Source organism: Cynocephalus volans, chromosome 12 (assembly GCF_027409185.1).
Source record: "Cynocephalus volans isolate mCynVol1 chromosome 12, mCynVol1.pri, whole genome shotgun sequence".
Lineage (NCBI taxonomy): Eukaryota > Metazoa > Chordata > Mammalia > Dermoptera > Cynocephalidae > Cynocephalus > Cynocephalus volans.
The window spans coordinates 17,854,931-17,881,233 of NC_084471.1; the positions used below are offsets into that span (position 1 = coordinate 17,854,931).

Here is a 26,303-nt window from a genome sequence, read left to right on the forward strand (position 1 = left end):
GTCTGCTTCACTTAAAATTGTTGATTTCCTTGAACTGAATTTCTTGTTTAGCATATTGTACTTGTGGGTACTCAAATATAAACTATTAAATCTGACTCTCTTTTGGGTGCTGGAAGGTCCAAGCCACAGAAAAGGATCTTAGTCTAGGAATAAGTGAAGTGGTTTAAAATAACCTTTCTCACACTTTGGTGTAAATATGCTTGTTTTCTAGGACTATGTACAAGCATGGATATCTAGTCATAGTCCTATATTTCTGATAGTTATCTAACATTATAAAGTAACACCCTAAGAGATTAGGATGCTAGGTACACACATAGCATTTTATACTCTTCTGAGCAGACATCAATTCTGATTGACCAATTTCAACTGGCTTGATTTATCTTAACTTTTCATTAGGACGGCAGCCATTGAAAATGCCTATACCTTTATCAGCCATGTTGTTTTGTTTCCTGTAATCTTATTATTTAAACCTTGTATCCTTGAAGAGGCACTCAAAAAAAAAAAAAAGACAAGCAATAGCACAACTCAGAAAAGTAACTATATTTGGCATCTTACAAAACAGTAGTCCATCTTCACCCTATTCTTCTGATAGGTGTTACATATATAGAAAGAATGAAACTTACAGTGGTTAAGAAACTTATCCTGGGTCATACAACTGATTAATGGGGAAATTGGAAATCTTTTCTGTTTCCCAACTTAACATTCTCCCTTGCAACTTAGCATTTCCCAAAACCAAAAATAGCAGCTCACTCTTAAAAAGTTTCTGTACTCCATCACATTTTATGAAAACAACGGCAAAAACGACTATGACCAAAAGACTAGGATGCTATGTGTATACCTAGCATCCTAGTCTCCGGGATATGTTTCTCTAGGGATGCCCACACCAATTAAATTCCAGGTAGATAAGAATACCCTTCTCAGCCTTACCTCTTTATGCACCTTCCAACTGTCTACCGTCACATTGAAGAGAGCTTTGAGGGCCTCAATGGCACAGTCTGTCTCCTGAGGTGAGAGAGGAGGTCCATTATGGTCTATGGCCGATTCATACTCATCGGTCCACTTGATGCTAAAGGCACTTTCCAAGATCTGGATTAGCAGCGGTAGTCCCTGGAGCTCATAGCGCAATTGTGACCTGATGTCAGTGTGCAAAAGTGACAGGAGGAAGAGCAAGCGCAAGTCAAAGCACTTAATGTCATTGATTAATTTTCGGTCCTTACATTTTCTCAGGAGGTTACAGAGCTTTGCAGCAAGATTAAGTTCCAGGCTGAGCTGCTGTGCCATCTGACTGTTGAACACTATGTTACACAGACATTTTAATGACTCCACAATAACTGGGAACTCTGACACCTTCTCTAAAGAATCATCCGACTCGTTTAGCTTGGCTAGTCGCAGCAGTATCTGCATATTTTCCTTAGTTGTTACAGGAACTAAAACCTTTTTGTCTCTGGAGAGAATGCGGAGTACTTCCAGGCAGGACACTTGACATGTTGTTGGGACGTCCTTTACAAGGACTTTAAATATGCCTTCACAGAGTTTCTGAAAAAACAAGAACAAGTATGCAAAAATCATTATTTGACTCAAATGATTTAAAACAAGACTATTTCTCTACCAATGTATTTATTAATAGCAGTTAAGGATTTGGCTAGAAAAGTTTGTTTTTTTTTTAAATCACAGAATGTTACAACTGAAACAAGACCTTCTTTCACTTTACAGATACAGAAATTGAGGGCCAGAGAGGTTAAATTACTTGTGCTGGGGCAGAGTGAATTAGTGGCATAGTAAGAGCTGAAGTAGGTGGGTTTCTTACCTTCCAGCCCAATACTCTTTATATAAAATCACTTATTCTATCTTAAACTGACTAGTTTCAAATGTCTTACATAGTGTTGTTCTCAATGGATTTTTAAAATCAGACTAAGTACAGTATCAGAATGGAAAGCAATCAGTCTGAATCATATCTGTTCACTTCCCAGAAGTAAAGATTAATGCCTTGAGAATTGGTTCATAATTGCCCACAGCACAGGCTCATTTAAAAAGACTCAAGTCTCCATTTCTGCTGAGTTTTAGTTGTGCTATTTCTTCTGAATTTATAGTTTTATGGCAGTAGTCTCATGTTTCAGAAACCTTAGTACCCTCTTTAGCTGAGACCTAATAATATTTACTCATAAAATGACACCAGAGAAGAACTTCTGCTGACAAACTGATAAAAATTATTCCAAGTGTTGGGTTCCAAAGAGAGTTCAGCTAGCATATATTATGCCTTGAGCCAGTTGCAAAAAGGTGACCCCCCAAACAGGCAGACTAATTGCAAAAAACTGTTCTCACTCAGTAGACAAACTACAAAAAAGCCACTTTTTCTCTGGGCAGCTCTGTGCCAGGACACATGGCTTGAGAAGCTCAGAGTGTGGAGAGAATCTTAGCTTCCCTTTGTTCTCTTGGTGTAGGGTGCAGATTGCACAAATGTATGTAAGCAGTCCTGTTTCCAAATCTTGCTACCACTGTCTCAGAACAATTCTTTTAGGATGAACCCTATCTTGTATTTCTTGAAAAGTAATTATTCCACTGTCCAAATTTAAGAATCACTGATCATTCCTTCAAAATACAATGTCAGCTTTCTTCTCTATAAACTGCAGGTCTGGGGTCTCCCAAGTTTACCCTTATATGTGAAGCAAGCAGGTATAACTATATCATCGCTGTGCTTCTGTACTCCATCACATTTTATAAAAACAACAGCAACAACAACTATGACCAATATAAGATTTTACAAAGTTCTTATTAACCTATCATCAGACTGTAACTCTTTTAAAAGTGGTTATCAGTGGATCAAGCATTATAGCCAAATTCAGTAAGCCATGGCTATTTCTATAAAGTTAGACTATCATGACATATATTGTCTTAAGAGGTGATTTCTAAAAATATTAAAAAACTAAAAGTCAGATTTTATACATGCAGAAAATTTCTTTGCTTAAAAGACTGTTATCATAGTTAGTCTGCTCTGACAACCCAAAAGAGGTTATTAGAAAACACTTTAGCGACAAGTGCTATTCAAAAGTATTGTCTGTGGATTAGTGACAGTTCACAAACTGTTTGTTACCAGACCATGTTGAGATAGGTACATAAGTTGAGACAGTTATAAAAAAATTGAGAGTATACATTTGGAAACCTTTATAGTAATTTGATTTTGTTGTGACATCTAAATATATGATTACTTCTTTTAGTCATTTTGTTTTTGTATTTTATAAAAATGCCGGTCTACTGCAAATTAGGGAAAAATAAACAAACAAAAACCGCTGATCCTTCATCACAAATAATTTGACAAACACTCTTCTAGATAATATATTTTATCCTTATAAGTTTTCTTCAACTGTACAATCAAGGCAATAAAACTGACTCAAATCCCAGAGTAACAAATAAATAATATAAAGCTTTACAAATATGCACATGCTTATCTAAGAGCTTAACTGTCAGGCACTGTAGAAGAAACTGAGAGTTGTACACAAAAATCCATTCTCCTGTTCTTATGTAGTAACAGAACTGTGGCAAGGCCCATGGATGCCTAGCTACACCACATTCCCTAGTTGCTTTTCATGACCATATGATTGAACTCTTGCCAATGGAATGTGGGTGGACACGTTCTATGACACTTCCAAGTGTGGGTCTTTAAGACAGTGAGTATAGTATGCCTTCTCAACTTTCTTGTCTCCTTCTACATCCCAGAACCTAGAAGTTGCAGCCCTGTCTAGGCAAGGACAATGCTCAGATGATAAAACATGACTTGACAACTTGGAAGGAACCAGGTTCCTGAATAAATTCACAGAGCAAAGCCACCCACCTGCCAGGATGATCTCCTCAGAGCTGTTAGTTAAAAAGGTAATAAACTCCTATATTCCTTATACCACTTCTATCTTGGGGTCCCTTTGTTGCAACAACTTAACTCTAACTTAAAAAGAATGGACCTCTGAAATATGGCATCCCATCAATACCCCATACAGAACCACATGTGCCATTATTTCATAAGTAACAGATATTAGTTGCCTCCTTAGTGCAGTAAGTAGGCAGTGGGTCAGTCTCATAAGTAACAGATATTAAATTTTACCTCGATGACTAAGCAACTACTCTCTGTATCTAATACCAGGAGTTTGGCCAAATTGGTCTGGTTGTGCCATGGCTGGTTTGTACATTCGTTTGTTCATCTATTCATCCATCCATCAAGAATTTGCTAAGTGTCTATTTAATAAATCCAAGGCAAAATGGGGAGACAATGGTAAACCTGTCAAATATCTTCTGAAGATCAAAATCTGTAGGGTCACATTAAGTTTGAGATGCCTACAGACATTTCAAAAAGGAAATCTGAATGTATGGGGCTGGAGCCCTAAATAGCCATCATGGCTATGCTTTCTATAAGAGTAAGGGCATTTCAAGCTATAGGAGTGGATGGCATCACCTAGAGGAAAACACACAGAAAGAAGGGGGACTAAAAGCCCTGAAAAATGCTAACACTTAAAGGCAGGGGTGGGATGAGGGGATGAAGAAACTGATAAAGGAGATTAAGAATCAGCAAGAGGAAGTTCAGGAGTGTGGTTCTGGAAGACAAGACAGGAGAAAGTATTTTATGTAGGGAGTGGTCAACTGTTTCAAATGCAGATAAAAGATCAAACAGCCTAAGGATTTGGCAATGCTAGATTACAAATGACCTCAATAAAAGCAGTTGCTGAAGAATACTTGGGAGGTAAGAAATGTGAGAAAGAAGTAGATACCTTTCAAGACATGTGGCTAAGGGAAGCAGAGAAATGGGATCATAATAAGGAATATAAGGTCAAGAGAGGCTGTTTTCCTTTTCTTTTTTCAAAGAGAGGACGTACTAGTCCACGTCTGTATGATGAAACAAATTAAGAGTTTGGAATTAATCCAGAGAGAAATGGGGAACTTATCACAGGGTATTAAGCAAGGGAATATTTAGATTTGTACTTCGGAAATATCTCTCCAATGTTAATGCAGAAAATGGATAAGAAAAGGGGGCAGGACCATAAACAAGATTAGTTAACAGGTTCTTGCAGTAGTCCCAGTGAGAAATGATGGAGGTCTGAACTAAGGCAGTGGCAGTGGAATGGGAAGAAGAGGAGAGAGAAGAGATTTTAAGGAAGTAGAAGTGACTGAATGATTGGCAGAATGATAGGTCAAGAGTGAAGGAGGAGGCAAGGAACCTCCCAGGTTTCTAACCTGGATAACCTGATTGATGGTATTATCATTCACTCTTGAGACAGAAAACTCATTTCCTAAAGTTGGCAGCAAAAAGAAAATGTTACTGCCTGGTAGACATTTCTCCTTAACTGTCCCATAGTGGATACCTCAAATAAGACACATCCAAACTCATTAACTAGGAAGGGGTCAGATTTCCCCATAACTCACCTTCCTAAAACTCCTATTCAAGTACTTATTGTGACAATATCCTTGATCCAAGCACAATAACCTACTCTCTAATACCTGCATGAACTTCTATGCTTTTTCTCACGTTATTTCCTATACTTAGAATGTCTTCCCAACCCCTGACCTTCCCAAATCATTCCTATCTACAAACCATATGACATCTTTTTTGCCATTCCCCAGATGGAAGTAATCTCTTCAACCTCTAAATCCAGCTATTTAATCTCTACCACTTTTGTAGCACTTAACACATCTGACCTTGAATTATATTTATAGAGACTTATCTCTCTTATCAGCTTTGTGTGTGTGGGTGGGGTTGTTGTCTGATATATTTCTATTCTTCCATAGGTACAAGGTGCTGTCAAATATGTTGAATACTTACACACATACATACTAAGTGTGACATCTTCAAAGCACTGTGTGCTATAGAATATTATGTCCCAACATTAAAGCTCCGGGTTTAATTCCCATTTGCCACTTACTTTAGACAAATGACTGAATAAATTGCTCAACTTCTTTAATTTCCTTATCTGTAAAATGGGTATAATAGTATTTACTTCATAGGTTGTTAGAGGAAATAAATGAGATGAAGTGCATATGCTGTCCTAGAATTAGTCAATAAATGTTATTTATCATTATAACTATAACGCATGTGCCATATCTAGTATTATCATGTACTTTAGTAAGAAGCTGGAAGGTATAATAATAATGAGTTACAGTTAGACAGACATGACTTTGTTATTTATTACCTGTGAGATCTGGGCAAATTTATTTGATTTCTCTGAGCTTTAGTTTTATTATCTGTAAAATGGGGATAATAATCCCTGAATTACAATACTATTTTACTGAATGAGATGACAGTACACAGTAGGAGCTAAAATTTTACATTTCCAAGAACAAAACCTGTAGTTAAAGATCTCAGCCTATAGCAATGTCATGAAGGAGGCTTACTTTTCTGATTGAAATAATAAGCCCACATGTAGATTTGACATAGTTTTTCTCTCTGACATTAGTGCTTATCAAAAGGATTTAATGAGCTGAGGGTTTCATAAATTTTTGCTATTAGTTGGTAAATCCAGGTAAAGATTAATAGCTGAACAAAAAGAGTGCAATTTCCAGAATCAGAATCTTGAGAGCTGGAAGAGGCTACAGTGATCACTTAATATTAACAAACACCAGCAGTGCAAAAGGTTCTATAAAAAATTGGTTCTGTAGGCAAGTAAGTTTGGGAAACTCATAAGGCATATTAAAGTATTAAAGATTCTCAGATATACTATGGAAAAGAAACCTATTTAATTTTTTTAACTGATATTTTCTTAATTTATCGGACCACAGAACCTTTTAAAAAAATAACACCTACTAAACATACTCAGGACAAGGGGATGTCTTTCTCATTTTACAGATATGAAAACTGACTCCCAGAGAGGCTGAATGATTTGCTAAAGGTAGCACAGAAAGCAAAAATGGGAAAAGGGACTCAAATTCTTATTACTTGGCTCTCAGTCCTACTCTTTTCATTCTACTGGTATCTAATGATATATAAGAAACAAAGCAAAAATGGGTATTCATAACATTAAAAGCAATTCTGGGTTAAACTAGGCCTGTGAAGGGAATTATTGAGGATGGATTCTTTTTCCTCCTTAAATAAACAGACCTAAGTCCTTAAATACGGTTCTACTTTTTTCTTTTTTTAATGTGTGTGTTTCTCTCTTGCAGTGGTAGTGAAATACATATCCCTAGTCTTCCACTTTCTCTTTAATAAGAATGGACTTTCCCTCCACTTTTTTGCTCATTATGACTACAGTCGAGCCACATGCTTGATTTGTATTCTCATTCAAATCAACCAGTACTCCTATAGTGATGGGATAGAACCCTGCTCTTAAAATAGTTTATGCACATTCATCTGAGAGATGTGGCCCAGTGCCAGGGATACTTAAAGTCACACGATAATCCTGGTGCATCTTCTTGAAATCCGACTTTATACTAAAAGATTTACATGGGAGAAGGGGACTTTCTACATGAAAATAAACAAATGTATTACAAATCACAATACCAAAGTCACATAAATTTTTAAGATAAAAAATGAGATGTCAAAGGAATTTTTGTAGTTCAGGTAGACTCCCTTGGATGATATCTCCCTGGCCTCTCAAGGTTATGCCCACACTTCTCTGATGGCCATCACTGGATACATATTCCACAGGGATCTAATTTTAGTTCTTAACTGGAGCTGAAGGTTAGCCACCTAAAACTGATTGTTCTAAGCTTCTGCCCTCTGTATACAGCATGAGAGAGAGAGAGAGAAGACAGAAAGAGGAGAGAGAGAAGAGAGAAGACAGAAAAGATAGGAGGGAAGAGGAGGAGGGGCGGGGGAGGGAAATGGAGGGACAGGGAGGAAGGAAGGGAGGAAGAGAGAAAAAGATGGGGTGGTATTAAATTTTAAAATAAGCCTACTATAATTAATAGCTCGAACAATGTTGTCAGTTCCACAAGACAGACCTATTCAAAAACTGTATTTTACAAAAATATGAAACAGTTAATGACTTATTGCTAGAATTTCAAAATGTGCTTTTAATAAAGGCTAGGAGAGGATTCTGGAGATCAAATTTGGAATTTCTTTATAAAAAGTTAAAGTGAGCCTGTGGCTCACTTGGGAGAGTGTGGTACTGATAACACCAAGGCCACGGGTTTAGATCCCTGTATAGGGATGGCCGGTTGGCTCACTTGGTGCTAACAATACCAAGCCAAGGGCTAGAATCCCCTTTCTGGTCATCTTTAAAAAAAAAAAAAAAAAGGTGAGGTTTTTCTAAATGAATACTCATGCAGCTGAGTCAATGTATATTTAGCTTAATATTATATATATCACTTGGAGTTTTTTCTCACTTGTAGTATGAAAGGCAATGATAATTCTCATTTTTTATTTAAAGGATACTGTCTCTGTGAATGAGGCATTATCTCACTTCCTAAATTATCTCTAGCTTCCCTTCTTACACATGTACATTTTTCTGTAATACAGTCCTTCTGGCTAAGTTCTATATCATGGGGATCCTGCCAAAAAGACTGAAAAGAAAGTTCTGGGTAACAATAATTAAATAAGTTTGTCTGAAGTTTCTTTGCTAATTAGCAATCCTGAGAAAGATATGTTACATCATCAAGAGTTCATTAACAGATGGGAAAGACAGGTTAGGTGTAAAGGAAAGCTTATAAAACCAATCAGCTACATTTCTTCTTGACTGAAGGCAGAGATGGGTATGTCAAAACTTTTTATTTCTCTTCAAACACAGTACCAGCTAACTCTGCTTCTCTTACTACTTTAGTAAGTTTTTATTTTTCAGAAAGCCCTTTTCTCTACTATCTATGTGAAATGTATTTTAGCCCTTTAAGTTAATATAATGGCAGATAACAGAAGTACTTTCATTTGTTACATATTAGAATTTACCAAACAAAAGAACATTATCTCACTTAATCTTTAGTGAGTTCTTAGTACAAGCTATAGTTTCATTATGCAGTATACTAACAAGGCTGGAAAGTGGACATGTCACAACAACGTATGCCTCATATTTTGGTGGCTGATACAGATCCAGGTCCCATGGATCTCTATAGTCACTTTGACTTTTTCAGTGTATCAAAGTCTTTCCAATATACAACCTCTTTGGAGTTTCCTTAGTTGGTCTCCAATGCCATCTATCCCATAACACTCAACTGGTCATTTTGAAGCAGTTCCTCTATCTTTGAATCCCTGGTTCTCAGCTCTAGTAGCCCAGGCATGTACAGAAGATAGTCAGGGATTCTGATGGTAAGCTGATGTACGGACTGAATGTCTGTGTTTCCCTACCCCAACAAATTCATATGTTGAAGCCCTAAGACACTGTGTGATGGTATTTGGAGATGGGGCTTTTGGGTGGTAATTAGGGTTAGATGAGGTCATGAGGGTGGGGCCCTGGTGTGATAGAATCAGTGCCCTTATAAGAAGAGATACTAGGGAGCTTGCTTTCTTTCTCTATATAAGCTCACACAAAGAAGAGGTCACATGAGCACACAGTGAGATGGTAGCTGCCCACAGGCCAAGAGAAGAGGCCTCAGAATGAAGCCTACCTTGTTGGCACCTGGATCTTGGACTTCCCAGATTCCAGAACTGAGAAATTAATTTCTGTTGTTTAAGCCACCTAGTCTATGATATTTTCTTATGACAGGCCAAGCAGACTAAGACAGCTGAGAACAAGAGGGAAGTTAAGTTGTCTCAGTGAGATAGCTGTGCAGTTTTAGAGGTCTTCAAAGGCACAGGAACATACTAGTAGCACAAGGAAAAAAAAGCACATAACATTTGGGTTCTTTCTAGTCCCTAGTTCCACTATTTTCTGAACTTGGACCTCTAGCAATTTACTTAATCTCTCTGAAGCTAAATTACCTCATCTATAAGATAGAAATATATCTATCTCATAGACTCACTATAATTATTTAAAACAGCATCCTGGAGAACATATTATAAAACATAAGGCTTCTTATATGTTACCTAATGGGAAACAGTATAATTGAAGTAAAGAAAGCACCTGGATTCAAACACTAGTTCTACCCCTTGTGGCTATGTGATCTTGGGCAAATTTCTTGAAATCACTTGAGCCTCATTTTCTTATCATTAAAAATAGAGATAACAGGCCGAGCCCGTGGCGCACTTGGTAGAGTGCTGCGCTGGGAGCGCGGTGACCCTCCCGCCGCGGGTTCGGATCCTATATAGGACTGACCGGTGCACTCACTGGCTGAGTGCCGGTCACGAAAAAAAAAAAAAAAAAAAAAAAAAAAAAATAGAGATAACAACTAGAGCTTATAATATAAAATGAGATGATATATTAAAAAACCTCTAGCATGGTGTTTAGTAGTGCTTAGGGTAGAGTAGGAGGCCAATGCACATTACATCATAAAGATGCCACAAGGACCAAGAGATCAAAAAACACTAACAGGAACTAGCTGGTTAGCTCAGTTGGTTAGAGTGTGGTGTTGTAACACCAAGGTCAAGGGTTCAGAACCCCTTACCAGCCAATCGCAAAAAAACAAAACAAAAAAACCCGACTAACAGGCACATTCTACATGTGCAAAATATAGCTAACAAATTTTTATCTGTATTTGCCTTTTAATGGCAAAGCCACTTGAGAAAGGAAGTAGTGATTTATAATTCTCCAGATTCTACAGTGTCCATTACTGAGCACATGTATATGCACAGCCCTGATACAGGTACACAACTGGAAATGCTCCCAATATATTTCTTTTTCTTTTCTTCTTTGAAAATGATACCAATTTAAAATTCAAGTGCATGCAAATTAATTAAGAAAAATATATTCTTACTAAGTGACAAGATGTCTATCTTGGGTTAGTAAGCTATAAGAGAACATGACTCAAATAATAATATTAGAGAAATTGAACATATGTAAAATGAATAAGGAATGCTAAGTGTCTTTCAATATATAGCAACTTGAGCTGTCTATTAAAAGATTAAAGGAATAAACTATAGGGAATTTAGCTAGAGGAAAAAAGCTTCTTGATAAATGTGTTTGGCAATAAGTGGGGGAAAGATGGTAGAGACTAAGTGGCAGAAAAGAGGTAGGAAGATAAGTCAAAAAGTGGACAACATGAACAGAGGCAGAGAGGAATATGGGTAAACTAAGAGAATCAACCAAAGCAGATTTAGAGTTCATATAAGTAAAAGCTTTCTACCAATTACCGCTATCCAAAAAAAGAAGAGCGGCTTCTGTAAGCTTCCCATTACTGAAAGTCAGAGTATAATGACCCTTGGTACAGGATACCTTAGAAGGAATCACTGTACTAGAAGATATTCTTGGTTCCTTACTATACTGAGTTCCTGGAGGATGAGCCCCACAAAGATGATCACTGAAGGCAGAAAAGGAGACATAGGACTTGGTTTGAGTTCTAGCTCTTCTACTCATTAATTGTGAGCTTGGGTATATCAACCTCTCAGTTTTTCATCTATAAATGGGGAAGGTGGGAACACTGGAAATGTCTGGTTAGCCAAGAACTCTTTCAGGTCCCTAAAAGTTTTCCATTAACTGAAGGTGTACAAATTCTCTATTTTCCTTAGCATATGATCAGAATTTGTAAGGAAGAAAAGAGCTAACTGTTGAGAAAAAAAATGTCGCAATTAAGGCCAAAAAAATTAACCTGAGGCATCTAAAAATATCTGCAATGTGCCTAAATCCTATAGGTCAAGTACAATACTGCCTGTGAGAAGAGCTGACATAGACATCTTCTCTAGTTATCCTATTCAGTCACTTATGCTGGAAAGCATGCTCTTCTGTTTCCTGACAATGCTGACCATTAGTTCAATGTCAAACCTTTGTTTATGCTCTGCACCAAGGCTCAAATTTTGGGTGCTTAAAATCAGAAAATGAATAGAATCAATTTTTAAGCTACACAACAGGATCAATCCAATTATTAAGTGGCAGTATGGTGTAGCACACAGGCTATGGAGCCAGACTGCAGAAGACTGAATCATGGTCTCCCATTTCATTTGTTTAGGCAAGTAATTTCTGTGTGCCTTTGTTTCTTCAGCTGTAAAATAAGAAAATTAATAGTACCTACTTTATTGCTTTGATATGAAGAGTAAATATGTTAATATGGATACAGTACTTGGAATGGTAACAGGCATATAGTATATATTATCTACTGTTATTTATTTTAAAAACAGCTTTATTGAGCTACAATTCATATACCATAAATTTCCCTGTTAAAGTATACAATTCATTGGTTTTTAGTATATTCACACTTGTGCTACGACCATTACTATCTAATTTTAGAACAAACTCATCACCCCCAAAAGAAACCCAATACCTATCATCAGTAATTCCTGATTCCCCTCTCTTTCCAGCTCCTGGCAACCACCAATCTACTTTCTGTCACCATGGATCTGCCTATTCTACACACTTCACATTAATGGAATCATACAATATGTGGTTTTTGCGTCTGGCTTCTTTCATTTAGCATAACATTTTCAAGGTTCACCCATGTCATAGCATGTACCAGCTAAAAGAATTTATTCCTTTTTATGGTCGAATAATATTTCACTGTATGGGTATAACATTTTATCTATCCATTCACCAGCTGACAGACATTTGGGTTGTTTCCACCTTTGGCTATTATGTGCATACCTAGGAGTGCAATTGCTGAGTCATATGGTAACTCTGTTTAACCTTCTGAGGAACTGCCAGACTGTTTTCCAAAGTGGCTACACCATTTCACATTCCTACTAGCTGTGTATAGGGTTTTGGTTTTTCCACATTCTTGTAAACACTCATTATCTTAATTTTTTATTATAGTCATTTAGTGGGTGTGAACTGGTTTTCATATGCATTTCCCTGATGACTAATGATGTCAAGTATCTTTTCATGGGTTTATTGACCATTTGTATGTCTTCTTTGGAAAAAAGTCTATTCAGATCCTTTACCCATTTTTAAACAGGGTTGACTTTTTATTCTTGAGTTGTTAAGAGATCTTTATATAATAGAAATACAAGTCTCTTATCAGATATAAGACTTGCAAATATTTTCTCCCATTCTATTTTTTTTTTTTTTTACTTTCTTGATAGTGTCCTTTGAAGCACAAACATTTGAACTTTGATGAAGACCAATTTATCTATTTTTTCTTTCGTTGCTTGTGCTTTTGGTGTTATGCCCAAGAAGCCAGTGTCAAATCCAGAGACATGAAGATTTACCTCTGTTTTCTCCTTAGAGTTTTATGGCTTTAGCTTTTACATTCGGTCTTTGAATTTACTCTTTTACAATTACATAGTTACTTTTACCAAGGCTCCTTATTTCTTCAGGTGGATTTAAATTGCCATTTGGGGTTATCTGCTTTCAATCTGAGGAACTTGTTTCAGTTCCTCTTGTAAGATAGGTCAGCTAGCAACAAATTCTTTCAGGTACTGATTATCTGAAAATGTCTTATCTCCCCTGCATTGTTAAAAAAGACATCTTTGCTGGATATAGGATTCTTGGTTGAGGTTGTTTCTTTGAGCACTTTGAATTTCGTTATCCCAGTGCCCTCCTGCCCACGTTTCTGATAAGTCAGCAGTGAATCGTGTTAAGGTTCCCCTGTAAGTGACAAGTCATTTTTCCTCTCATTTCTTTCAAGATTTTTTCTTTGTATTTGGCTTTTAGCACCTTTAATATGATATATCTATTTGGGGATCTCTTTGAGTTCATTGAAATTCCTAGATATGTGCTTCCAATAAATTTAGGAAGTTTTCAGCTATTATCTTTTCCAGTATTTTTTCTTCCTATTTCTCTCTTCTCTTTTTGGTACTCTCATCATGCATATGTTGGTATGGAAAGGTTGTTCCATATTTCTCTCAGGCTCTCTTCATTTTCCTTTTTCTCTCTGTTCTTCACGTTGCATACTCTCTATTGATCTATCTTCAAGTTTGCTTATTCTTTTTTCTGCTAGTTCAAATATACTGTTGGATTTTTATTTCAATTATTCAACTTTATTCTTCTTTTCAACTCCAGAATTTCCATTTGGCTCTTTTAAAAATAATTTGTCTCTATACTGATATTCTCCATTTGATGTGACATTGCCACCATACCTTGCATTACTTCTTTAATCATGGTTTTCTTTAGTTTTCTGAATATTTTTATAATGGTTACTTTGAAGTCTTTGTTAAATCCAGCATCTGTTCACTCACACAGGCAGTTTCTGTTGCCTGCTTTTTTTCCTGTTTATGGGTCATTCTTTCCTGTCTTTGCATGTCTCATAATTCTCCTTGGAAACTAGAAATTTTATATAATATATTGTAGCAACTCTAGGAACTTGTCCCCACCCCCTTCCCACCATTCCAGGACTTGCCATTGTTATTTGCTTGTTTATTTATTTAGCGACTGGCTGAATTATTTTACTGAAGTCTATTCTCTCCCTCCCTCCCTCCCTCCCCATAGTGTGAAGCCCTGATGTTACATGGAGGGGCATACCCTTGGGTATGTCCACAGTTGTCCTGAGATGACAATGGCTTTGGCAGGTCCCTCTTTGATGTTCTCTTTTCCTGACCACACCCAGCTGTTACATTCCACTGATTGCTGGCTAACTGATCTTTTGTCTTCAACAATGTCCTGGGGTTAAAACTGCTCCACAACTGATGTAATTTATTAGCGCTCTTTTTTTAAAGGGATAGGTCCTGTGATCAGTATCTGAGATTTGTCTGACCACAGGAGCGCTCCTTCCAGCTGTCTTGCTCCCCCTTCGTCTCTATAAACTAGCCTGCCGTCAGGTAGCTTATACCTCCAATGAATCCATCAATCTCCCTCAACTGTCTTTCACCATGACCTGTACCCTTAGGCATGAACTTCTCCACACTCTGCTGCAAATGAAGTCACTTCCTTTGAGGAAACATTCAGAGCCCTTCTCCCTCTGCTTTTCCTCCTGGGCAAAATTTCTAAGCTCCAGCTCTGAGGCTGGGGGCAGGGACAGTGGCATGCTTCTCTCTGAGTGACACCCCCACTTTAGGAGCTAAAAGCTTGATTGAGGTAGGTATGCAGCAGCTTCAGGTCTCATCAGCTTGCCTTTCCTGGGGTGAAACCATGTCCTATTGTGGACATGTGTCCAATTGTGGAGCCAGTGTTCTCAGCAGTATCATACCAAGGCATACCCTCCATCCCATGAGTGGGGTTCTAAATGGAAGGAGAGAGCCCTCACCTCTCATCTGCACTCTGTTGCTGAGAATTTAGCCTCAGCAACAGGTAGCTGGAAGCCTCCAACTGGGAGCTGAGGGAAAAGGAAGCCCTGTGTTTTTCACTGCACCAGTTTGGTGGAAAGTTTCCATCTCACTTAGCAAAGAGTGGGGAGGGAAGGAGCAGGTCTTCGTTCAAATACTACAGACTTTCACTTTTTAGTAGTTTTAGTAGATTTTCTTAAATAAATGTTTCTTCCTTGACTGTATGCCCTTAGGACTATTTCCAGAGACTTTAAATGGCTGTTTTTTAAAATAATTTTCACCAGTTTCACTGGGGAATGGCTTTATAGAGCTCCTCATGCTGTCATGGCTGGAAGTGGAGCACCTTGATTAAATTTTTACATGAGAAAATAATACATCTAAAACTCTAAAGTAGAAATCAAAGATACTATTCTTATTATCCCAGACAAAAATCTTAAAAAATGATTCAACAATCATGTATAGCCACATCTATGGCTTACTAAGTCAGAAGGGCTGCTGTCCTTTCTTTTAGACTTAGTCCTTAAATGCCTTAGCAAAATATCTAAAATAAAAAGTGGAGCTTGGAATAAAGTTTAAATTGTTTTATTTGAACGTTCTGTGAGGCATTCATCCTGCCCTATGATATAGCTCAGTCCATCTAAGTCAAGTTTTGTGCCATATTCCAGCTGGACAGGAACTTTAAAAGTAAAAGGTTTAGATGTGCTTTTGGTATTGTGTCTGTATGTTTTAAAGAGATCAAGACATTGAAAGTTATCTTTAAAGTTGTTCGTTTCTAAGTGAGAACTCTACTTGTACCATGTATCAAAATATTCCCTCAGGTAAAGAAAGACATCAAATAAATTTTGAGTCAAATTTATGGGGCATACAAAGCTTACTCTGTTTTAGTGAAAATTGGTGTCTGACAATTTCAAATGACCAAAATAAGTATAGAGGACTTTCAGAACAAGCATCCATGCCTCAAGCTATTCCTAAGCATGGATTCACAGTCTAAAATTGATGGTTCTATCTTGGCACATTTTCCTTGGGGGAAACTAATACAGAAATTTACCCATTCATTTTCTATAGTCCACAATGGCAATCCTCAGCATGCATCTGTAACTAAAAAAGTGCCAAAGCAAACACCATAGGCAAATAGCCAACTTAGCAACCAAGGCCTAACACAGGGCCTGGCACACAGAAATTGCTGAAAAAGTATTTGTGGTCTACAGAGACCTCTAATATGCCAAGTACATCCAAGTCTGAGAGAAAAAAGTGAAAAGAAAAAACATTTTAAATGGCAGAATGGACTTTTGTATTCATATACATTTTTTTTCACTCCATAAACTGGCTCTGCAAGAAATTCTGCTCCAAACCTAATAAAATTTTTTATGCTCCCCCATATAAGATAATCAAAAGGTCAATTTTAGAGAAAATACATGATTTGAAAAAAAGAAAGCATTGCTCTTTGCTTATACCTCCAATCACACCATTATAAATAAATATATAACATATATATCATTATATAATTATCATATTCTTATATCATTACAACCTATTACAATGTAATAGGAAAGTTTAAATACAGAAAAGAGAAATAAAAATATTATCAGGTAGGTACCATTTCATGAATTCCTTTATAGTCATTTTTCTTTGTATAGTTTTTGTTTATTTTACATGGTTGTGATCATACTGAATGCACACTTTTATATCCTGCTTTTTCAGTAAACAACATTATGAGATGTGCTTGAGATTCTGCTGTACAGCTAAGAGAACATACAACACAAAACCGAACAATATGTACAAATCACAGGAATTCTGGCCTCCACTAATCTCCAAGTCCCCTTCATTCATTTAACAGGTGTTTACTGTAGGTGCCTATTTTGTGCCACATGAAGTGTCGGAGGCTAAAAATACAAAGATAAGTAAACCAGAGTTCTTATCCTCAAAGAGCTCACAATCTCAGCAGGGCATTTACCCTACACCTTCATAGAAATGTGGGCCTACTTGCATGAGTGTGAAGGTAGTGAGATATGCTTGAAATCCGGCTATTTTAAACTTTACTCTTTTAAGGAAAATTACTATATGCACAAAAATTTCTGTCATACAACAACAGAAGTTTTGCACATTTGATAATATTGTATTCTTATATTACAGGTGAAAGAAACTGCAATTTTTTAAACTTATTTTATGACATGTCTTTTTAAACATTTATTGCAATTAGTACCCTTTATTGGTTGTGAGGTCAGTTTTGTTTTAAAAGTCAGCATAAGATCTTTCATTTCCTCAAGATGTGAATCTTCAGATTACTCATCATATCTTCCATCCTGCACATTTGCATGATATATGTGCTAGTAGATAATCACAGCCCACCAATTTGGGTAGAGGATGTAAAGCAAATGCTTAAATAAGCACAGGTGCTTATATCCAAATATACAGTGATCCACAGGCACCTGGAACTATTTGCCTTATGTGAACAAACACTGGCAGTTGTATCTGACTTTACTTCTCTAGAAAAATTTAAGCACTTTCAGCTGGAAATTTCCTTTGCTATCGTCCACTGTAGAGTTGCTTAAAAGGTATCTCAAGAACTTAAGACAAGTGAACAGATATGATGTAGATGGGGTGAAAGGGGGAGGGGGGAAGTGGAACTGATAAAGGGACATGAAAAACAACTACATTGTATATTGATAAAATTTTTAAAAAGGTATCTCAAGATATGAAATAAGAGATAAAACAAGGTACTGGATCATAATTTCAACTCTTCTAAAACATACTTCAAATGAGTAATAAGAGGGAGCTATGGAGCAGTGAGCAGTGAAAGAGCTGCACATAATAGTCAGAAAATCTGTTTTCTACTTGATGCTCCACCACTTACTAGTTGTGTGAGTGTTAGCAAGTTGTTACTCACATAAGCCTCAGTTTTCTTGTCCTTAAAATAGAATGGTGATATTCTCACCATACTTACAGCACTGCCAGTGAGAAGCAAATCTTTGTAAAAAGGCAAAACACTACATAAGTGCCAGGAATTAGGTCTTAGGGTCATTAATTTATAACCATCTACTACGAAGCTCAATATAATCAAGTTTTATTTTTTTTGAAGGGTTCTGTTCCCTTACACTTACGAGTTGTTGCAAAGGTTTTTCATTCTTATTTTTGTTTTTTACATTAAAAAAAGCATGTCTTTAAAGACACAGCTCCCTGATTTATTGAAAGGGGTGCTGCTGTTACCAAGAAGCTGCTGGCAGAAGGCTTAAGAGACATCTTTAGGAAAGAGAAGAGAACTGGGACAGCAAAACATATTGAGCAGTAATTTCAGTTCCTATTATTTTCAGATTGGGTTTAATGTGGAGAAATGTCTACTATTCTATGTATCTCTACATTGAGAACTTAAAAAGCTATTAGAGTGTATATTTTTTAGAGCAGTCAAATAGTTTTGATGTCAAAGTCTAAAAAGGCCTTAGGAAAGAGTCACAAATGGTTTTAACCCTTGGAGACTGCAATGCATTTGTTTGCCAATGTTTTTCCATTAATGACGATTACCTAGCTAGGTCCCTAGTGACATTTGTTTATAACAGACCTCCCAGGAAGCAGAAATCCACACTACAACTGAGAATTAGCACTAGTACACTAGTTACTCTTTCCAGAGATCTAAAAGTCAGTAAAAGACAATACTTTGAAAATGTTAGGTTTTTCTACTACCCTACAGGAAATGAACAACATGTTTTATTAATAACTGTGTGGGAAATTTCTCCCCCTTAACTGAAGTTTAGATGGGAGGGAGAATCTTTGTCTTAATGTACTCATTTTGACCAGTAAAAGCACTACCAAAGACTCTAAAGTCAGATTATTAAGGCACCATGACCCTATAGACATAGTATGGATTCTACCAATGATACTATACAAATGGCAACTGCCTTCCTTGCCTGAATATCATGAGTTTGTCAAACAAAATATGTTCATTTTAATACCTTGCTTCTTTTTTTCCACTTAACTGTCTCTCTCATTAGCACACAACATCTTTCTCTTTTTACTATATCATAGTAGGTATTCCTATGTAAACGTACCAATAGTTACTTCAAATACTCCCTAATTGCTGGACACTTGGTTGTTTCTAATCTTTTGCTATTATGTACAATCTTTCAATGAATAACTTTGTTTCCTTGGGTTCAATCTATCCACAGAACAGATTTCTGGACTAAGTGACGCTGCTTGGTCAAAGGGTAAAATACATCTGTAATTTTGGTAAATGCTGCCAGTTTCTCCTCCTTAGGTATTGTGCCATTTTGCACTCCAACCAAATGTATGAGTACTTATTTCCTGAAGACTGTCTATAAAAATACACATGGCTGAAGCCCATCCTCCAAATTCTGACCCAACAGATAAAGGGTTGGGTCTGCGAAGGCCTACTTTGAAAAAGCTCCACAGGGTATATTTCTGGTTGAGAACCTTTGTTCTAAAAGGTTTTCTAGTCTTGTTAACATTGTTTAAATCCAAAAGAAAGTCAGAGTTAAACCTTTAACTTCCAGAGTATAGACTCCACAGTCACTCATTCAGTAAATACTTTTGACAGTCTATTATGTACTGCTGAACATTTTAGATGTTGAGGATGTAAAGATAAATAACAGGACCAGCTTTCAGGAGTTCTCAGGGTCTAATATCCAGAGATATAGATATAATGAAGAAACAAGGTATAGTATTAGTGTTAGACATTTACATGAAATATTATAGGAATATCGAAGAGGGGTACCTCAACCTAACCTCCTAAGTACCAGAGGAGGCTTGCTGAAGGAGGTGCCCCTGAGGTGAGTAGGAATTAATCAGGTGAATAGGAGAAGTGTATAAAAGGAAGAGGGCATTCTAGATAAAAAACAATATATGCCAAGGTAGGAAACCAAAGTGATGTGTATGTGTGTATAACTGGAAACATTTTATATTGCTAGAACATAAAATACAAGGGGGAGAGAAGTAAATTAGGCTGCAAAAGTAGGCAGAGATCCAGTCACTGAGCACCTAGTATATTACGTTAAGAAGCTTGAACTTCATTCTGTAGGCAAAGAAAGTCACTGAAGGGTTTTAAGGCTGGGAATGACATAGTCAGATTGCTGTTTTAGATTTATGGACCACAATCTACAGGAAAGATATGTAACTGGAAAATGAAAGAACAGGTAAGAAACTGATGCAGTAATCTAGATGAAGGCTTGAATTAGGGCAGGTTTTAGGGAGAAAACGGACTGAAGAAATCTTAAGACATAAAATGAGCAGAACACAGATATTAGATATGGCGATGGAGGTGAATGGAGGGGTGATTTCAAGATGTCATCAACCCACTACCAGCAAAGTACTGGATTTAAGCTATTTTTCCAGCAGCAGTCATAGATTTACACTGATTCAGACATCCTCTCTTACCTGGTACTGGCATTTGTGTGACAAGAGACAGATGTATGGAGCCCAGCAAAACACAAAAGCAGAAGCAGTACACTTATCCTTATTAGCATCATGCGGTAATCAACTAAGTAAAGCAAACATAGGCAACCCCAACAAGAAAGCACAACATCACATGAGCATATCTCTGATGTACCTCCTCCTAAACTCCTCCTCTATCTGTGAGTTTCTTAACTCCTTTTTCCCCTATGATCATGAAGACTATGACCTAGACATCATCTGCTAACAACATACTCATAAACAACTGCCAGCACAGGGAAGGGGATATGTGGTCGAGGGACAGCAGCATGAACAGCTGCTTTCCAAAAATTAATCTATCCTAGCCAAGCTTTACAATATTAGCAATGCATTTTGGGCAACCTGGAGTCCTGCCTCTAAAGAAAGTCAATCGTTGGGGGTAAGAAGATGTAGGGAGAGAGTTCCGTCTGAGCCCTTCCCACTCCCCTGACTTATACAAGTCTAATGGTCCTGTGGGGATGGAGCAGGAGGATGTTGTGTGTAACCTACACTAAACCTGGCATTGTCTTTCTCTACTAAAAAATAAACTAAAGGGAAACCAAAAGCTAATCAACAACCATCAGATGAAAACAAGTCCCTGGCTTAGAAAGTCCATGAATAAAACATACACACACACAAATATACATATACAAAGTAACACCAAGACTTACCTTTCTTTTATCTTCATCTGTTGATTCAAATTTGAAAGTAGCCCTATGCTGAGGGGGAAAAAACGGGAAACAATGTCATTTTAAATACACAGATTTTTAATTCTGGCTATGTTTTAAAATACACAAAATAATGTCCCTGTGAAAATGCTGCCTTCTCATATCTCAATATTCCTATTAAAGTAAGAGACATAGGCATGTAGGCAAATAATTACAAAGCAGTGTGAAAAGATCACAGCAGAAATACATACAAAAGAGCATAGAGAACCAAACCACTGACTGCCCAGGAAAATCCGGAATGCTTTGTACAGAGTATACAGCATTTTAGCTGGACCTTGTGGGATGAACAGGAGTTTGCCAGGAGGCAAATGGAGTGCATTTTAGGGACAAAAACAAAGGCTCAGATATGCGAAACCGTATGAAATATTCATGAAATAAGCAGCTCTGCAAAACTGAAACAAAGAACACCATTAGAGGATGGGGGTACGGAGGAAGAGAATGGAAAAGATTGGACAGAGATTTGGAAGAGCCTTTCAGTGTTGCTGAGGAGTTTATACCCTTTTTTTTCACATGCAATAAGAAATCACTAGAGAATTGTAGATAGGGAAAAGACTTGGTAGTTTGTATTTTAGAAAAGTAATTCTATAAGAATGAGAATTTAAATCATGATTCTACCACTTATTAGCTGTGACCTTGAGCAAGTAAACTCCTTGTAACTGGGGTTCTCATCTGAAAACAGGTGGTACCTAGTTCACAGGGTGATTGTGATGGTTAAATGAGCTAAGGCATATAAAGCACCATCTCAGTGCCTGGAACATAATAACTACTCAGTAAATATGAGGGTTAAAATAATGATGACGATGCCAATGACACTGAGGAAAAATAACTGGAAGGGAAGAGAGAGTGTTATGACTCTCCTGAAATGACTGGCAACACTTTATACCACTCTGTAATAAAAGAATAAGTTGGTTTGCCCACTGTCACAGAAAGAGCAGTGGTTCCTAAAAAGTAAAGCACAGAATTCCTCATTATCCTCTCAAGTTTTAGTCAGAACCAAGTGCTCTTGTGATCCCCAAGCTTTCCTTTAAAAAAAAAAAAAAAAAATCTCCACTGAAAAATCTCTTTACTTTTCCTTTATATTTCTCTCATTGGTCACACTGACAAATATTTATTGGCAACCCACCAGGAATTCAGTACATCAAATACTAAAGATATTATCATTACAGGTGGTTCTGCCTTGACAGCTTTGTAGCAGTAGCAATTTTTGAAGTTAAATGAGATGGAGAAATGCTGGCAGAGAAGAGGTTCTGAATGTAAGTTATGCCAGAGGGAAGACTGAGAGGATAAGCAATAAGGGCCATTTGGGGAAACCTGCACCAAAATGGTTGCAAAACCATTAATATGGATGAAGTCAAGTGGTAAGGGCATGGACTTAAACATTTATACGTGAACTGGCAAATATGTGACAGGTAACCAGGGGAAGGCTATGAGAGATGTGTGAACAGCATTCTGGAAGAATATTGTGGGCAGAGCTCAAATCAAAGGAGGGCAAGATGGAGGACATTAAGTCCTGTGAGTAATGGGCATCAATAATCCCAGTGTGATACTGCTGGTGGCAGTGTAAACTGACACAAAACTTAGAAGGAAAAATGATTTGGCAACATATATTAAAAGCCATAAAAATATTCATACCCTTTCACCAAGAACTCCTTCGCCTAGGAATTTATCCTAATGAAATCATCCAGAAGGAGAGAAAAATTACATATGTAAGTATATTTACTGCAGTGTTTATCTAACACTGTGGAAGAAAAAGACACAACGTGAATATCCAACAACAGGAGATTGATGAAATGTTGTGCATTTAACAATATTCTATTGAACATATCATATCTACCTGATATCATATTACATAGCAATTTTAAAAACAGATGACCTGTTGTTAGTATTTTATTTTTATAATAAAAGGGGGAATTTAAAAAATAACGATAAATAAAGAATGAACAAGGAAGAAAAGAAAAAAAAGGAAGAAAGTAAGGAAGACAGAGCAAGTTGTAAATCTTAGGGCTATACCTAGGAATTTATAGACTTGAGGTTTAATAAAAACTAACATTGAAGATAAAGAAGCACCAGACATCAGGCTAAAGCTGTAAACTGAAGCTCAGTAAAGGTCTGAAGCAAATGAAAATAAATAATTGCACTTAGAAACCAAGAAAGCTTATTTTTTGCCATTGTATGTGAAATATTAATTCCGTAAATTATCCAGAATAAATGTATCTAGTTGCTAATATAATGGTTCTCCTAAACATTTTTTGGCACTTATGGTGAGAAGATAGAAAAACAAATTTTCTTTTGGGAAGACAGGCATTAAGTTATAAAATCTTTTAAACAGTTCTCATGTAGAATTAATCTTTTAAGATAATTTAGAATAGTACCAAGTATTAATTTTTCTGTTGCTTTTTTAACTGCAAGGTTGATTCTATCATAAAACCACAACATTAAAAAAAAAAAAAAAAAAAAAAAAAAGCTTCCAAAAGCCCTAACTAGCATGAGGGATTAATTTAATTAGAAAATATACTGGTATGTGAGGCACTACAAATTGAATTCTGAATGTGCCAATCTATTCAGAAGCTCAACCCTTTAACAGATGTTGGCTTCAATAAGGCTAGCTCTATTATCCCACTTAGATAATACTTAACCTATTCAGTACCCCTAACTCTTATTCTCTCCCCATTCTAAGGCTGTAAGGGGGTAAAGGGAACTAGAATTTCTGACTGTAAATGCCTTTCTAGAACTGCTAGCCAACAGTCAGCCACTTCACCTTTTTTATATGCTTAATTTCCAGAGGAACAGGAGTAACAGGTCAAATATAAATTAAAGAGCAAAACTACTGTTCAATTTAGAGACCATGCAAGCTAGAACAGCTCAGTGACACAGCGGACTCATTATGAAGACTCCCCACTGTAGGTTTATAGCCTATGAATAGGCTCTAATAGCTCAGGCTTAGAAGTTAGACAACCTTGAGTTTGAGTCCAGTCCTGTTGCTTACCAAAAGTACAGCCTTGGTCAAGCTGTTCAACTTTACTAACCCATCAGATTTTCTTTTCTTCACGTACGGCACTTTGCACATAGTAGGTGTTCAATGACTGCTACTGTTATTATTATGGCCTATCACGTGGTGCCTGGCCAAATGCTGACCTGCTAGGAAATAGGAGTTACTTCACAGATTTCTAAAGATACACTCAAACAGCACCAATACAAGGGAATAAACCTAATTGGGGTGGTGGTCTTGTGCTGTGTTTCATGAACGGAGATTACTTCTAGAACTTAAAACCAGTAACAGATTACATAACCTAACATGCAATAAGAACAAGGTATAACAAAGGACCATCCCACTAAACATGTTCCTCTGCAAAAACCCACAGAGACAACTCAGACTCAGAGCTCAATCCTAAAAGTAGAAAGCAAAAAGTACTCTTACAGGGTCCAGGATATTAACATACTCTATTCAAATACAGACGCTGCATTTCTAGAACTGTCCTAATATTAGGTCTCTATCAATCAGGTTCTTCTAGCACATAAATGAAGACTTCACTGTTATCAGTGAGCCCATATATAGTCACTTTGTCTTTCTGAACCTCAATTTCCTATTCCAAAAGAAAAAAAGAATACTTCCATCTCCCTCATAAGTTTTAATACAAGAGGATTATAAGTGATGACATGTGAAAGTGCTTAGGGTAATACACAGTACATAGCAGGCACTCAGTATCAACAAGGTGAATTGGGAGAAGTGAAAAACAACCACTCTTTTTTTTTAATACTTTCCTATGCTGAGTCAACTTGTGTTATGCCCTTGACAAACAGACAAGTTTCGTGCTTTCTGGGATAGACAGACCCTCCCTCTCCTAAGATAGAGAGTGTCGGTGAATGAAGCAAGAAGGCTTGGAAATGAGAGTGTCTATACCTGTTACATGTCAGATACTGTTTCCCGGAGACAGAGAGGTAACTTGCTCTGAACATGGTACAAGCAAGGTATTTTGCTACCCATTAGAAAGTGAAATATTTGGGAGCATATTCCCAAATATTCATATCATGCTATGTCAAATCAGTGCCTCATGTTTAACTCCTGCCTTTTTTTGTTCAAAGCTAACAGTTATGGGGTGCTTCCTCAGTGGCAGGCACTGTTCTAAGTGCTTTACACATATAACTCATTTAATCCTGACAATGACCCTGTTGCATAGGTACTATGATAATCTCTGTTTAGCAGATGAGGAAACTAAGGCACAGCAAATTTAAGTAACTTGTCCTAGGCCACACAGATCATAAATTGAGGATCAGAGTCCAGGCCGTCTGTCTCCAGAGCCTATGGTCTGGCCATACAACCTCTTCAGTACCTTGATCATAATGTGACTTACTGAGTGACGGACTCCTAGGTGCATTATGTGCAGTGTTTGGCATTATACTTCATTTAATTTAATCCACGCAATAATTTAAGAGAATGGTAATATTCCTATTTTACAGATAAGGCAACTGAGACTCAGAGGCTTAAAATAACTTATCCTTAGTTATGAAGCTAATAAATGGCAGAGGTGGGAATTGAGCCAAGGTTTATCTGATGCCAAATCCTACCTTCTTCCCACTATACTTGACTGCCTTCTTTCAAGGACTGGCTTTATTAGAGAAATAAGGTAGCATAAAGAACCTCCCCACTCCTCTCCCAAACAATGAACCAATCACTCTCTCTCTACATCACTTATTTTTCTCTTGGTTGGACTCCTCAATGCCCCATAATCGGTGTTTATTCCAAACTTTTCTGAAATCCACTTTTCCAGAGAAGAAAACTGAAGCACATGGTATCTAGCTACTTTTTCAGGGTTTCAAGACTCCATATACCATAGAGCTGGGCAATTTAATTCCACCTTCCCATTCTTATTTTCTGACCACTGCGATCATACTTCCCCTCCTATTCATCTGCCCCCAAAGCCTCTCCTCTTGAGGGGGAAAGCTTCACTGCAACACGAAGCTCAGCTATTTTCTTCGTACTATTATCATCCCTACTATACTGTCCCTACTACTATATCAACATTAAA

At 37.1% G+C, this 26,303-nt stretch overlaps 1 protein-coding gene across 4 annotated transcripts in view; it reads right to left on the reverse strand.

Moving 5' to 3' along the window:
* The window catches only part of RIC8B (RIC8 guanine nucleotide exchange factor B), a 93,592-nt gene that overhangs the window by 65,030 nt on the left and 2,259 nt on the right, over positions 1 to 26,303 (reverse strand). For all 4 annotated transcript variants that reach the window (XR_010021330.1, XR_010021329.1, XM_063074821.1 and 1 more), the window contains exons 2-3: positions 21,220 to 21,267; positions 928 to 1,536 (exon numbers count right to left, since the gene is read on the reverse strand). Coding sequence is in view for 2 of the 4 variants with exons in the window: in XM_063074821.1 (XP_062930891.1) it covers positions 928 to 1,536; positions 21,220 to 21,267 (657 nt within the window). In the remaining 2 variants the exon portion in view is untranslated. The remainder of the gene's footprint in view (positions 1 to 927; positions 1,537 to 21,219; positions 21,268 to 26,303) is intronic.